Genomic DNA, 14,656 nt, shown 5'->3' with positions numbered 1-14,656 from the left:
CTCCTACTGTGGCCTAGCTCTGACTGTTGTGGGCATTTGGGAGTAAGTCAGTAGATCTCTTAGTGTCTCTTTCTCTCTCCTGTCCTTTCCCCCCAGCGTGCATACACAGACATACTAGAAATGTAACACTTTAACCTTTAAAAAATGTATTTATTTAATATCAAATTTATTTATTTTATTATTTTATGATACAGTTCCATAGACTCTGGGATTTCCTTTCTCCCCTCCCCTAATCTTCATCCCCCCACTGATTTCCTCTATGTCATTAGAGTAGTATAGTCCTTCATAATCAGTCATCCATCATTCTGCTATTTAACTGTATCCTGACATTGCAGGCTTGGACAATGGCAGAGTCCACCATCCTATTGTCATTGGGAGTTAATCTTTGATTTGAAAGTTGAGATATATACTGCATTGTATCTTCATATCTTGAATGTGATAATCTCTATTACATAGTTACTGTACGTCTCCTTAAATGAAAAGCCATAAAACAAAAAAAGTAGAAAATTTATAACAACATGAAATTAAATAACATACTACTGAATGGTTAAGATGTTGCTGAAGAAATGAAAAAGAAAAATCAGAAAACTTCTTGGAGCAAATGATGCTATGTGATTCAATGTCAGTAAGGAAAGGACTATTTAACTGTACATTAAAATTGTACCATTTTAACTGTACAGTTCAACAGTTGTAAGGACATCCACAGAGTTGTACTCATCACCCATGTCAAGAACATTTTCATTATCCAAGGTAGCATCTGTACATCTGTATACCCTGTCCCCTAGCCCCTTATCATCACTCTTCTTTTTTTTGAATGTTTGTTACAATGTATTAAGGGTCAGAGAAAATCAATTATTTGATCTGATCATTAAATAGAAAGAAACCCTATTCATCAAAAAGCTCTTTTTAAATTTTTTAAATTATTATTATCATTTTATGATACAGTTCCATAGGCCCTGGGTTTTCCCTCCCTCCCTCCCCAAGTCCCCCTCTCACTGAGTTCCCCTATATTATTACTATAGTATAGTTCTTCATAAACAATCATATGTCCATCATTGTGGGCATGGACAATGGCAGAGAGTCCAGCATCCTATTGTCAAGATATAGTGAACAGTTTCATTGGGAGTCCATCTTTGATCTGGAAGTAGAGATGCATACTGCATTGTATCCTCACATCTGGATATGTTAGTCTCCATTACACAGTTATTATACATCCCCTTAAATGAAACACCACAATACAAAATCAACAACAGGAAGAAAAATAGAAATTTACAACACCATGAAGTTAAATAACATGCTGCTAGATATAATAGTTTCCATTACACAGTTACTATATATCCCCTTAAATGAAAAGCCACAAAACAGAATCAACAGGAGGAAAAAAAGAAGTGACATAAATGCTACCGAGTGACTAATATGTTGCTGAGGAAATAAAAAAAATCAATAATATTTTTGAAGAAAATGATGCTGCTGTATGATCTATGAGTCAGTGATTTAAAGAGAAAGTATTTTTTGTTTAAGATTTATTTATTTTTATTGGAAAGTCAGATATACAGAGAGGAGGAGAGACAGAGAGGAAGATCTTCTGTGTGTTGATTCATTGTGCCCGCCCCATGCGGCTGCATGCCTGGAGCTGAGCCAGTCCAAAGCCAGGAACCCAGAGCCTCTTCTGGGTCTCCTACACAGGTGCAGGGTCCCAGAACTTTGGACTGTCCTCGACTGCTTTGCCAGGCCACAAGCAGGGAGCTGGATGGGAAGCAGGGCTGCCGGGACATGAACCAGTGCTCATATGGGATACTAGCACTTGCAAGGCAAGGATTGTAGCCTCTAGACTACTGTGCTAAGCCCCCAGGTCTGAGTTTTATATTAGACTTCCACTATGGTTCCCATAGCCCCAGCTCCTGGCTCACCACTCTCAACCTCCTGTGATTCCGTGCTGAGGCTGCACCATTGTCTGTACAAGTTTTCTCCCATTTCTGGTTTGAGCAGTTCCCAGGATTAGGGAGACACCAGGAGTCTTATATAGCTAGGTTGTTCGTGGTGCTGAAATTGCCAGAACCTGTTGGCCATTAGGTCTGGGGACCACATGAACCTATTTTGACCTATAGGATGCTGTAGTTGGTATCATTTTCCCTGTGGACCAATGCAATGCAGTGAGCTTAGTAAGTTCATTCCCAGCTCAGTGCATGTACAGTTCTGTCCCATTGTCTTTGCCTCCCTATACAAAATGGCTCCCAATTCTGCTCTAGGGGGCGGTCTGGGTTGTGAAATCTACCCTGCTCTCGCACCACCGATCTGGGACCTTCTGGTTAAATCAGACTAATCAGCAGGATGGACAGTTCTTTGGGTTCACCTCCTGAGCTCTCAGTGAATGTCCCTTCCCACCTTGTTGCTGGTGGAGTTCTAGCTGCTGGTGGAGTTCAGATTGCTGTTTGCTGAATACCACCAGGGTATCAGTCACTGCAACACCACACTGTTGTGTCTGCTGCTTTCTTATGTCTGGCTGTCACCGGGTACCCCTCTGCTGTCATCCTGTTTTCTCCTATTTCCTGCAATGTGTCCTCTCCGCTTCACACTGGCTAATGTTTCTCTGAACGTGTCCTTACCCTATTCCGCCATCTTGATTCCCCTTATCATCACTCTTGTACTTTTTGCGTCTGATTTGCATATGCCAAATTCCATGTGTTTTGTCCTATTGTGTCTGACTGATTTCACTTGGGAAAGCATTTCCAAGGTTCAAGCCTATGGTAATATGTATCAGCATTCCATTTCTTTTTAGGGCTGAATAATATTCATCTGTATTTTGGTACCATATCTTGCTTATTCATCATTGATTGTGTTAGTCTTACTTTTATTGCCTTTGACTTTTATTTTTGCCTTATGACTTTTATTGTTAGTCATGGTTTTATGGGTGGGGTGGAGGAGATAGTGGCTGGTAGAACTGTGTGGGCCATACAGTTCTCAAGAATGTTTGCTCAGGAGGTATGGTGCTGAGAGTGAAGCTTGGAGCCTGTGAGACACTGTTGCTCTTTGGCTTTGTTAGGCTGATGGATGACTGCCTCTGCCATTGCCAAGCCATTGCAGAGCAGTGATGTAGGTTCTGCCTGTCTCAGGGGCTCCAGATCACATGGCCAGCAAGTCTCCCAGCTAAGCTGCTTAAGAGTTCTTTTTACCTGTCCTTCCTGGACTTCCTTAGCTGATGTCACAGCCACACCTGATGTCGGCTCTGTCAGATTTCTTGTCCAAGTCTGGGTTTTTGCTGTATCTTGTGCTGACAAGGTTTGGAATTTCCATCTCTCTTTTTTTAAAGATTTATTTTTATTATTTTTTCATTGGAAAGGCGGATATACAAAGAGGAGAGACAGAGAGGAAGATCTTCCGTCCGATGATTCACTCCCCAAGTGAGCGCAATGGCCGACACTATGCCGATCCAAAGCCAGGAGCCTCTTCCGGGTCTCCCACGCAGGTGCAGGTTCCCAAAGCTTTGGGCCGTCCTCGACTGCTTTCCCAGGCCACAGGCAGGGAGCTGGAAGGGAAGCGGGGCTGCCGGGATAGAACCTGTGCCCATATGGGATCCCGGGCGTGCAAGGCGAGGACCTTTAACTACTTGCGCCACCGCGCCGGGCCCTGGAATTTCCATCTCTTTAAGAGCCTTTGACCAGAGGAGTGTTACCAGATGGCTAACAAAAGGGCCCAGCACCAGTGTTCTCTGCTGTATGTTGGGGCTGGGTTTGTGTCTGCTGTAGATGTTGTTTCCTACTGGACTTGGTCTTCTCCTTACAGAGTTGAAGAAGCACAGCTTAGCCTGGCTGGATCACTGGGTACCTGTGCAGGGAGCGAACAGCTTTGGCTCCCCTGAAAATGGAAAGAGCAGCCAGGAGACAGTTTGCAGTTCAGAGGTTGCTATGGAGTGAGGTTGGAGGAGGTGACTCCAAAGTTGGCACAAGAAAACCCTTATAAACCCGAGTACAGGCATTCCAGACTCCCTCTGGAGGCAGCCGCCGACCTGGCAGCACATTTCCGCTGTCTGCTGTGCCCCGATCTCTGTGCCACGGATTGGCTCCACAGGATGACCTTTCAGCATGCTTGTCAGAAACCTGTTCTTGTTTCCTGGTCTTGGGTGATACCCTTGGAACCCTTGTAGGGGCAGGCTGTCCTGCCTTTTGGCCATGAGCACTTCCTCGGTTGGATGGCTGCTTCTGCCATTGCCAAGCCATTGCAGAGCAGTGACGTCACTTTCCCGGCAGATGTTGCAGTCCTGTGCAGAAGTCTTTCCTGAGTTTTTTTCTGTAAAGGGACCCTGGAAAGAACATTGTGACCTGTTTCATCTGCCGGGACATCTGGTAGCAAAGCAAGGCATGGACTCTATTTTTTTTTTCTTGGACCCTGAGGACAGCCTCTGGTGTGGTGTCATTGGAGATGTGGAATACAGTTCTCCAGTTCCTGTAATTGCTGGACTACATGTTTAAGTAAAAACACTCAGAGGAGATTGTAATCTATTCGCCATTTTAGCGTTCATCGTAAACAGGGAGCAAAGTTTGGACTCTCGGGTTTTCAAGTACAGGAGGTTCTAAGTTAAAACTTCATATTTTTAAGAAAGATTTGTGTGTTTATTTTTTTGCAAAGTCAGATACACAGAGTAGGAAAAACAAAGAGGAAGATCTTCAATCCGCTTGTTTACTCCCCAAGTGGCCACAATGGCCAGAGCTGAGCTAATTCAAAGCCAGGAGCCAGGAACAACTTCTGGGTCTCCCACATGGGTGCAGAGTCCCAAGGCTTTGGGCCGTCCTCAACTGCTTTCCCAGGTTGCAAGCAGGGAGCTGGATGGGAAGCGGGGCCACTGGGATATGAACCGATGCCCATATGGGATGCTGGTGCATTCAAGGCGAGGACTTTAGCCACTAGGTTACTGTTCTAGGCCCAAGCAGAGATTTCTAAGATGAAATATCACCCCCCATGTACCTTTAATTGTCCATTGAGGGTCTTTGCAAGGATCACTTTGCCTAGTGATCACTGGCCTCGTGCTCACGATGGCAGTGAGGAACTCCTACATCCTGTGTTTAAGTGTCTGGGTTAGAATCCTGGCTTGGTTCCCACCGCAGCTCCCTGCCAGTGTGCACCATTGGAGCAGCAGATGCCTCGGGTAGTTGGACCGTACCATTTCTGTGGGCATTCTGGGTGGAGTTACAGGCTTGTGACTGTGGTCTGGCCCAGCCTTGCGTGCATTTGGAGAGAGTGAATGTATGCCTCAGACTCTAAGGAAAGCAGGAAGAAGGTAGACAAGAAGCCCCCGAGGAATGTAGCCACTAGCAGCTTGGGCCCACTCAGTGACCTCCTGCGCTCTTCTGTGGTTCTGAGTGAGCACCTGCAGCGATGCAAATAGGGACCTTTCTGATCTGAAGGATCTGGGGGCCAGGTCAACCCATGAACTTTGTGTCTCACTGTCCTGTTTGGATCCACTAGGTGTCAGTAGAACATAGGTATTTGTGCTTCTTCAGCTCCAGGAGCCCTACCTTGCAGCACCCAGGAACCAATTGCCCTGCAGTGTTTGCCGGGAGCAGATGTTCTCTCAATAATGCATGCTCTGTTGAAAAAACAAGTGATTTAATTTAATTAGCTTTTCTCTCAGTAGCAACAGTTTTCTCGTTTGTGCCAACATACTTGTGTTAGCTTCTTGTAAAACACTTTCATTATTCATGAGGGAACTTGGGGAGTGGTAGAGCGTGCATGGGAACAAAAAACAAGCCCATAATTCGAACAAGATGCAGTGATTACATTTCAGAGTCTTTTAAGAAAAACTATATATTATCCTCATTTTCAAACCAGGCCCTGTGACACGTAGTTCTTGAACATGATAAGGCTGCAATCTGTCGAGTTCAGGATTGCTGACAACGCCTTTCTCTTTCTCTCCCTTTCCCCGCCAGCTCGTTTCCCTCTCTCTGTATCTACCTCCTTCCCCCTCCCCCAATTCCCCAGTTACCAACTTGATAGCTGCTCTTTGGATGCCTGTGATTCTGCTAGAGACACTTCTGAATTTCATTCCACGCTGCCTCCATTGTATGTAAATAGGACAAGGGGAAAATAAACCAGCCTAGCAAGCTCAGGTGGCACTGACAGGTGGATTAGAAGGAGACAGTGCCCAACTATTTCTGCTGTTCAGGTTCAAGGCCTCTGCAGACATGCAGACATGTTTAGGTCTATAAAGGGAGAGGCCACTGTGACCTCTCTGGAAGTTGATGCTGAAATCAGTTATTAACTTTTAAAAAAAAGATATATCTGCTTTAGATGGACGGCAGAGAGATCTAGCCACTCTCCAAGTGGTTGCAACAGGAAGCTCTGGGCCAGGCCAAAGCCGGGAGCCAGGAACAGCATCTGGATCTCCCACATGGGTGGCAGGGCCCAGGCACTGGCGCTAACTCTCACGGTTGCCTCCCAGGGTCTGCATAAGCCTGAGCTGATGTGGGACAAAGACATCTTAACTAGTGGGCTGCATGTCTATTCCTGAAGTTAGCTTTTTGTTGTCACAACTATAGGTTAGAACATGGCTGTTGATAAATGTTCATTGAATTTGAAACAGAATTCCTCGCTTCGGCCATTTAAAAAGAAAAAAGGTAATGGGGATGTAGGTGTTTTTGACTTTCATCCCTGCATTATAAAACCAAGTAACTGGGCCCGGCGTGGTGGCGCAAGTGGTTAAAGTCCTCGCCTTGCACCCCTGGGATCCCATATGGGCGCCGGTTCTAATCCCGGCAGCCCCGCTTCCCTTCCAGCTCCCTGCCTGTGGCCCGGGAAAGCAGTCGAGGACGGCCCAAAGCTTTGGGAACCTGCACCCGCGTGGGAGACCCGGAAGAGGCTCCTGGCTTTGGATCGGCATAGCATCGACCCGTTGCGCTCACTTGGGGAGTGGATCATCGGACGGAAGATCTTCCTCTCTGTCTCTCCTCTCTGTATATCCGCCTTTCCAATGAAAAAATAATAAAAATAAATCTTTAAAAAAAAAAAAAACCAAGTAACTGCTAGTACCAGCAATGCCATTTGGAGCAAAATATTTTTTCTTGAGAAACACAGAGGAAGACATGTCAATTATGATCATAACTGAATTTTCTTGCTAATATTCTCCCTTTCCTGTCAACCTAGAGGGAGAAGGAGAAAATCTTTAATCTTTTTTTAAGTCGCTAAAGTAGTACGCAGTGACTCATTCCATAGAGATTGGAGCATGTATGTGCCGGATGTTGTCCTGGTGCTGGTGATGTACTATGAACAAAAAAGACAGAAACCCTCCCAGAGCCAATGGTGTGTGAAGTAGGTGGACAGTGAGCAAAGGTGCATGTGTGTGGCATGAGTGATGGCAGCAAACACAGAGAAGAATAGCCAAGTAAGGAGCATGTGTGTGTGTGTGTGGGGGGAATTGTTATTTTATGCAGAAATTTTTGGCAAAATGCTTTTTTATTATTAATTTGAGAGGCAGAGAAAGAGGAATCCCAACTTTTGGTTCATTTCCCAAATACCTGTTAACAGTCAGGGCTGTGCCAGGGCCTGAGCAGGGAGCTGGAAACTCAATCCAGGTGTCCCATGTGGATTGAGCCACCCAACCGCTTGAGCCTTCCTTGCTGCTTCCCAGGGTCTGCCCTGGCGGAAAGCTGGAGCTGGGGATGGAGGCACATATCAAAGCTAGGCATTTTAACTTGAGGTGTGAGTGTTCCTTTTTGGTGTTAACTGCTAGGCCAAACATCCAGTCCTAGAAGAAATACACTTAACTTTATTCAAGTGAAGATCAGTTCATGAGTCAGGCAACTTGCTGAAACAGTAGAGGTTCAGAGGTCCTCAGGGCCTCAGAGACATTACAGATAGGAACTGACATAGACCAGTGCAGAAGTAAAGGAATTGTTTGATTGAGTACAGCTAGGTTTCTGTCTTTTTTGAAGCATAGCTCAGTGGTCAGGCCCTGGATGGATGGCTGTCCATGAGTGATTGAGGCTCAGGTTTTTTTGTTTGTTGGTCAGTTACACCAGGTAGCTCCAAGTTCAGTGTGAATTAGTTTATGTGAGAGCTCTCAGCATAGAGACAACCTCGGTTTCCTGGCCTCCTTCTTATTTGCTTCAGTACCACGAAGGTCACCTCCCTGCTTGATGCTTGTGCGTTCTTCCTGGCGAAGTTCATCCCCTCCTTAAAGCTATTGATTGAAGGCAGATGGCCAATTGCTGGCTTGTCCCTTGTGAACAAGAAAGCTAATTGTTTCAAAAGATTTGGGCCCCTACCTAAATCTGAGATTATCTGCTGTGGTGCTCAGAATCCGTGAGATTCACATCACTTGTGGTGTATCTCCCTGGAAAACCATCCTCAGTTACAGCAGGGTGAGCAAGCACTGTAAAATTGCTCTTTCATCATATCTTCCCGAGGAAGATATTCACCATTTGCAAATGTTTCAGACGATCGCAAAAGTACAAAGAAGCACCACCCTTGCAGCCCATGTTCTGGCTGTGTCTTCAGGAAAGCTCAGTTGTCATGGATTTTGTCTGTGCCAGGTAACCTGGGAGGTCTTACCCTCCTTGTCATGATAGCATGCTCCTGGGAGTCAGAGATACAAAATCTCCTTTTTGTTGGTGTTAGCTATTCAAATAGCAGCATTAGACACCACCTCACAGCAGGTTCCATCTTGCTGTTTCTTCCCCTTCCTGCTCTCATGACTGCTACAATCTGCTTATGCCCTGATGCCCTGATGCTGATGTTAGCTTGTACATGCATGATTTGAAGACTTTGATCTGCCTTGTTAAGCACTGTGTCTTCATTGACTAGAATAAGGTATGGTTGTTTGCAATGTACAATAGCAAAGACATGGAAACAATCCAGATGCCCATCCAAAGAGGAATGATTAAGAAACTTTGGTACATCTACTCCATCAAGTATTACTCAGTCATTAAAAAGAATAAAATTATACCATTTGCAACTAGATGGTCCCAACTAGAGACCATTATGCTCAGTGAAATAATTCCAAAAAGGCAAGTGCTATGTGTTCTCCCTGATATAATGAAGTTATCATGCAAATTGTAAGTTCAGCAACCCTTTCCATACTTCTTTTGATCCCATGTGTTTTGGTATTTTTTATTTCATTTTCATTTCTTTCAGATTTCTTTTCTCTTGTCGAATTCATCGCTGTCTCATGGATTATACAGTGGCATCATTTTCCCCCAAGAGCCTTTTGTGTTTTCTTTCTGAGGCTTTTGTGTTTTCTTTCTCTCACCTATACATTGATTATTCAATGGCATTTTTAATTATTATTTTATTTTTATAATCTTTAAATAGATGATTAGGGCACCAAGGGTTAAGGGTTACAGGAAAGTGGGTAAGACCATTGTTTCCACATTTTTTTGAATGTGTATCTGGGATAAAGGGAGAGATAAAGGGAGAAGCTCCACCCAACCTTCCATCCCATCCCAGGGTCCCCAATGTGGGGCATACTCTGAGGGTACTGCTCAAGTGGTTTTGATAGTTCAACAGTTCTGAATTGCTGCCAAGCTCACTATTCCAAGCACAACGAACTCTTTCCAGAATCCACTGGTTGACATAGTCCACCTTAGAGTCTCTGTTTACCCAGATTTTCACTGCCAGCGCTTGGCTGGAGTAGTCCTATGCAGGTTTTGGTAGACTGCAGTGGCACACGTTTTTTCAACTCCATGGTCCTGTAATTTTTTTGTTTTAACTTCATACCTGTTGTTGACTTTGTTTCGTGGCTTCTCATCTAAGGGAATGTATAGTGATGGTGTAATAGAGACTATCATATTCAGATATGAAGATACAATGCAGTATGCATTCTGTACTTCCTAAACAAAAACGAACTCCCAATGAAACTGTTGGACATATCTAGACAATAGGATGCTGGACTGTCTGAATTGTCTGTACCACAGTTTGGGGGCATACTTAAATAAGACTGATGGGATTATGACTCCTTTTTTTTGGAAGTATGCCTCCTTATGAAGGACTATATTATTGTAAAATATGGGGAAAATCAGTTGGGGTTGCAAATTTGGGTGGAAGAATCCCAGGCCCTATGGAATTGTAACATAAAATTCATAAAATTAAAAAAATATATGTAGCTGCTTGGTGTTAATGGGTGTTTGACTCCATTTGGACTGTTGTAACAATGATGTATAGATGGGGAGCCTATAAGACGATAGACAGTTCTCCCAGTTCTGGAAGCTGGCAAAGCCAAGATCAAGGCCCCCAACATGTTTGGTATCAAGTCAGCGCTGCATTCTCATTTTCAAAGGCCGATTTATAGACAGAAAGATCTTCCATCTGCTGGTTTCCTCTCTAAATAGCCACAACAGCTGGAGCTATACCAGGAGCCTACTTCAAGTCTCCTACATGGGAACATGAGTCCAAAGACATGGCCCATCCTCTATTGTCTTCCCAGGCCATAAGCAGGGATCTGAATTAGAAACAGAGCAGCTGGGACACAAATTGGCACCCATATAGGATGTCGATGCTTGAAAGTGTAGGATTAGCCTGTTGAGCCACAGTGCCAGCCCCTACAGATGGGCAGATGGTGCCATTCTAGCTGTATGATCTTGAGGTGATACCAATGCCATTCATGAGAGCTCTACTCTTATGTCTTAACCACATCCTAAAGACCTAAAACCATCAACCTGAGGGATGGGATTTCAACATGCAGGATGACTTTTTGTTTTTAAGATTTATTTTATTATTACTTGAAAGTCAGAGAAAGAGATCTTCCATCTGCTGATTCACTCTCCAAATAGCCTCAATGACCAGAGCTGATCCCATTTGGAGCAAGGAGCCAGAAGTTTCTTCCTGATTTCCCACATGGGTGCGGGGAACCAAGGACTCTGTTGCCCTTCCAGGTCATAACCAGAGAGCTGGGTTGAAAGTGGAACAACCAGTGCATGAACCAGTGCCCATATGGGATACCAGTACCACAGTCAGAAGACTAACCTGATATGGCATGGTGCCAACTTCCAAGGATAACTTTTGGAGGCACACAAAGATTCTGACCATAGCATTAAACTTGAACTTGTAACAAACCACAAAAGGCTATAATCGCTGTTCATAATGAACAAAATGGAGAAGTCATGTTGAAGAAAAAAATATTTTGAGTTTTATTCTCCAAACAGAAGGATGAAGGAATGCAGCAAGTGTCACAGCTAAAACTTATCTAACAGCCTGTTGCTCCAAAGGAGATGGGAGTGTGAGGAGTGATTCGAACATCCCATCTTGGACCCGGTGGCACTTCCTGCTTCCCCTTTCCCACAGCTAGCTCCAGTTATCCACCAATGAAATGTAACCTCCTGGCCTCTTTCCTAAGAACCCCATCCACTGATCTCTCAGGGCCCCTTCCGCATTTCCTGCCCACTTACCAATCACCCTCAGGCAATCACCTGTGACAATCTCAGTCACCAATCCCTTGGGGCCCACCTGCAGCCCTTCCCAATTCCATCCAACACCTTGCAGGCCCACCTGGTTGTATAAATGAGCCTCCACGTGTGCCCCCTCTCTCTTCCCTTCCTCCTTCTCTTTCCCTTTCCCTTCCCTTTTTACCTGGCTTTCCCCCATCTTCCATCTTGCCCGCTTCCCCTGCCCTGGCAGTCCCCCAGCCTGCCATGGCAGGACATGTGTCCCTTCTAGTTTTCTCCCCCTAGACTCCTGCTCCGGTTTCTACTATATTGGAATAAAAGACTTCCTAAAACACCTCGCTGCGTCTGGAATTTTGACCTGTGGTAAGCTTATTGTAAAAAGAAAAACAAGGAGTTTCCTGCCCTTGAAAACACATCAGGTCTTTTCTCTCCCAACCAGCAGCAAGGCCTTTCTTGTTTCCAGCTCTGAGTCAGCCTTGCCAGGCAGCTGGCAGAACAAGGCTTAGTGGGAGGTTGACTTTGTCTGCCTCCATCCATCACTCCACAGGTGGAGACCACATCTCTCTTAGCAAGTCAGGCAAGAGTGTTGAGATAACCTCTGCCACTGGGGTTAGTGCAGCTGAATGCTGGTCCTCGCAGCTAGGCCTTGTAAAGTGACCCAAGAATTGACTTTGTTTTTCTGTCTCTCCAGGTCTCCTGTTCTGACGTGGCTTCCCGCTTCGCTGCTGTTTGTGGGTGTCATCTATGCTGGGTCCAGAGCCTTGTCCAGACTGGTGAGTGAACGGGCTGTGGGAGGGACGGCCCTTCAACTCTTGTTTCTTTTTGCCTTTATAAATGGCACCTTTTGGCTTTAATCCTGGTAAGGATTAAAGGACGAGTCCAGCGACACCACTCCCCCCAACTTTGGCTGAATTGAAGATGACTGCATAACAAGAAAGTCCAGCCGGAGTGCTGCTCAGGCTGCCCCCTCTGGGGACCAGCGCCTCACTAGCCTGAAATGCAGATGGTTGTGGGAGCAAGGGAGGAAAGCTCTGGAAACCATCTGGCCTCTGGGGAACTGCCACAGCCCTGCCCAGGGTGTCACAGCCTGATGGGTGCCAGGCTCAGCAGTGCACACCAATGTCAGCACACAATTTGCGCCCAGGACACAGTGGTCCCAAGAAGTCATCTGTTATGTCTTCCTCTTGTTCCCTCAGAGGCAAATTCCTCCAGTATCAGGACTGTGAAGAGCAAAGCTACCTTAAGAGACGTTATTTAGAATTCTCTAGGAGGTTATTTTGTCACCAAAATATAATCCATTAAAGATGCCATTAGCAGTAGGTGACTTACAAATCAGGAAGAACATGAATGTTTCCTTCTTGCTTGTACTCTGGCTTCTGTTTATTAGAAAGTGCAGTCTATAGTGAATTTGTAGAAAAATACAGAATTAGCCAAAGAATTTATTTTTTAAAAAAGAAAAGTCTGTTGGGCTGGTGCAGTGGCATAGCGGGCTAATCCTCTGCCTGTAGCACTGGCATCCCATATGGGTGATGGTTCAGATCTGGGCTGCTCCACTTCCCTTCCAGCTCTCTGCTTATGGCCCGGGAAAGCATAGAGGATGGCCTAAGTCCTTGGGTCCCTACACATATATAGGAGACCTGGAAGAAGCTCCTGATTCTGATCAGCTCAGCTCTGGTCGTTGAAGCTGTTTGGGGAGTGAACCAGCAGATGGAAGGATCTCTCTGGGTTTCTTTCTCAGTAACTCTTTCAAGTAAGAATAAATAAATCTAAAAGAGAACTCCACCAGGTTTGTTTTTATGTTGGTCCCTTAGATCTCACATGTGAAAACAGTAAAAACAAACAAAACCTGCCTAACCGGCTAGCAGGGTTGTTGTTAGATGAACGAATTGCAAAGTTGAGAAATAGCAGTTTAAAATGTGATTGTGAAATTAAATTGTTTTTCTTTCTTGATTCATAAGCTTGAGGAGATAGGTGATATGTACAAGGGGCTTTCAGGTAGTTCATGGAAAATGAAAATGAGAAACAAACTTATTTTGTTGCAGAAGTTTTTTGAGATTCATGCAAGTTTTTTTGGTAATAGGCATGTTTTCCATGAGCTTGTTGAAGATCTCCTTGTACAGAGGAGAGGCACCGCCTGTGTGGGCCTGCAAACTGGCTCCTAGTGCAAGTTGGTGCTGCTGCCTCATGCTCCATCAGGGCTGCTTGGACCATGCTGCCTCCCCTTGCACCCACAGTCTGGCACTGGTACTTCCTATACAGTGGCACAGAGCCAATCTGAAGCCAGGAGCCAGAAGCCTCCACATGGATGCATGGTCCCAAGGCTTTGGGCCATCCTCTACTGCTTTCCCAGGCCACAAGCAGGGAGCTGGATGGGAAGTGGGGCAGCCAGGACATGAATAAGCTCTCAAATGGGATTCCAGCACTGGCAGGTGGAGGATTAGCTAATGCAGCCGTTGTGTCAGCCCCTCCAAGATTTTTTTCAGAATTTTTTTTTAAATACAATTTTTGTCTTCCCAGCAGGAAACTTGTAATGTTGCTTAACTTCATCAGATGCAAACTGTGCTGTGATGGTGAAAAGTAAAAACTCAGTTAAAAAAATGAAACTTTTGTTTTATTATTTCAGTAGCAGAGAGTGAGAGAGATGCCATATTGTCCCTGTGTTGGTTCTCTGCCCAGGCTGAAGCTTGGGTCTAGCATCCAGACCAGCAGGAAACTGGAATCAGGTGCCAGGCTGGGCTTGAGAACGAGGCACTGTGCTGTGGGATGTGGGCATTGCAAATGTGAGTGACAGGCTTTCAGGTTTGAAGCAAGACACTGAATTGGTCGGTTGGGGCAAGAGGGTTTTTACTATAGACAGGACAGCGTGGTCAAGACATAAAGATAATGCTTGGGTGGTAAATAGCATTGTGAAGAGAGGTTCTTTTCTGCTCCTTTGCTGGGACAAGACTGTGTATTTGTGTAGAGACCCACAGCAACGTGTGCCTGGGAGAAAAAGGAAAAAACTCCCTTGGTAGTTGTGTATTGGTGTCACCAGTATGCATTATAAGGTTGTATCAGCATGATGTCCCTGGGAAAGTCATCGAGCCTGTGTCATCCTCCTGGTCATTTTGTTTGTATCCAGTTTTACCAAGTCTAGAGTTGCCAGTCTGTGACCCAGCACCCTGGCAAGTCCTCACGCCACGTGTGTCTCAGGATTTTGAGACTTGAATCAGTAGGGTGTTGTACTTGGAACAACAATAATACTTTTGTTTGTACAATGCTTTTTCATAGGTTTCCAGGGTGAT

General features: G+C 45.1%; 1 protein-coding gene across 1 annotated transcript in view; it reads left to right on the top strand.

Annotated features, from left to right (window-relative positions):
• TMEM241 (transmembrane protein 241) overlaps positions 1-14,656 on the top strand; it is a 111,468-nt gene that overhangs the window by 14,289 nt on the left and 82,523 nt on the right. The window contains exon 4 of the mRNA XM_040984795.1: positions 12,064-12,145. Coding sequence (XP_040840729.1) covers positions 12,064-12,145 — 82 coding nt within the window. The remainder of the gene's footprint in view (positions 1-12,063; positions 12,146-14,656) is intronic.

This window comes from Ochotona curzoniae, unplaced genomic scaffold (assembly GCF_017591425.1).
Source record: "Ochotona curzoniae isolate NIBS_2020 unplaced genomic scaffold, NIBS_Ocur_1.0 contig_43, whole genome shotgun sequence".
Taxonomy (NCBI): Eukaryota; Metazoa; Chordata; class Mammalia; order Lagomorpha; family Ochotonidae; genus Ochotona; species Ochotona curzoniae.
Note: the sequence above shows the minus strand (reverse complement) of the source record. Positions and strands in the feature narration are given on the sequence as shown.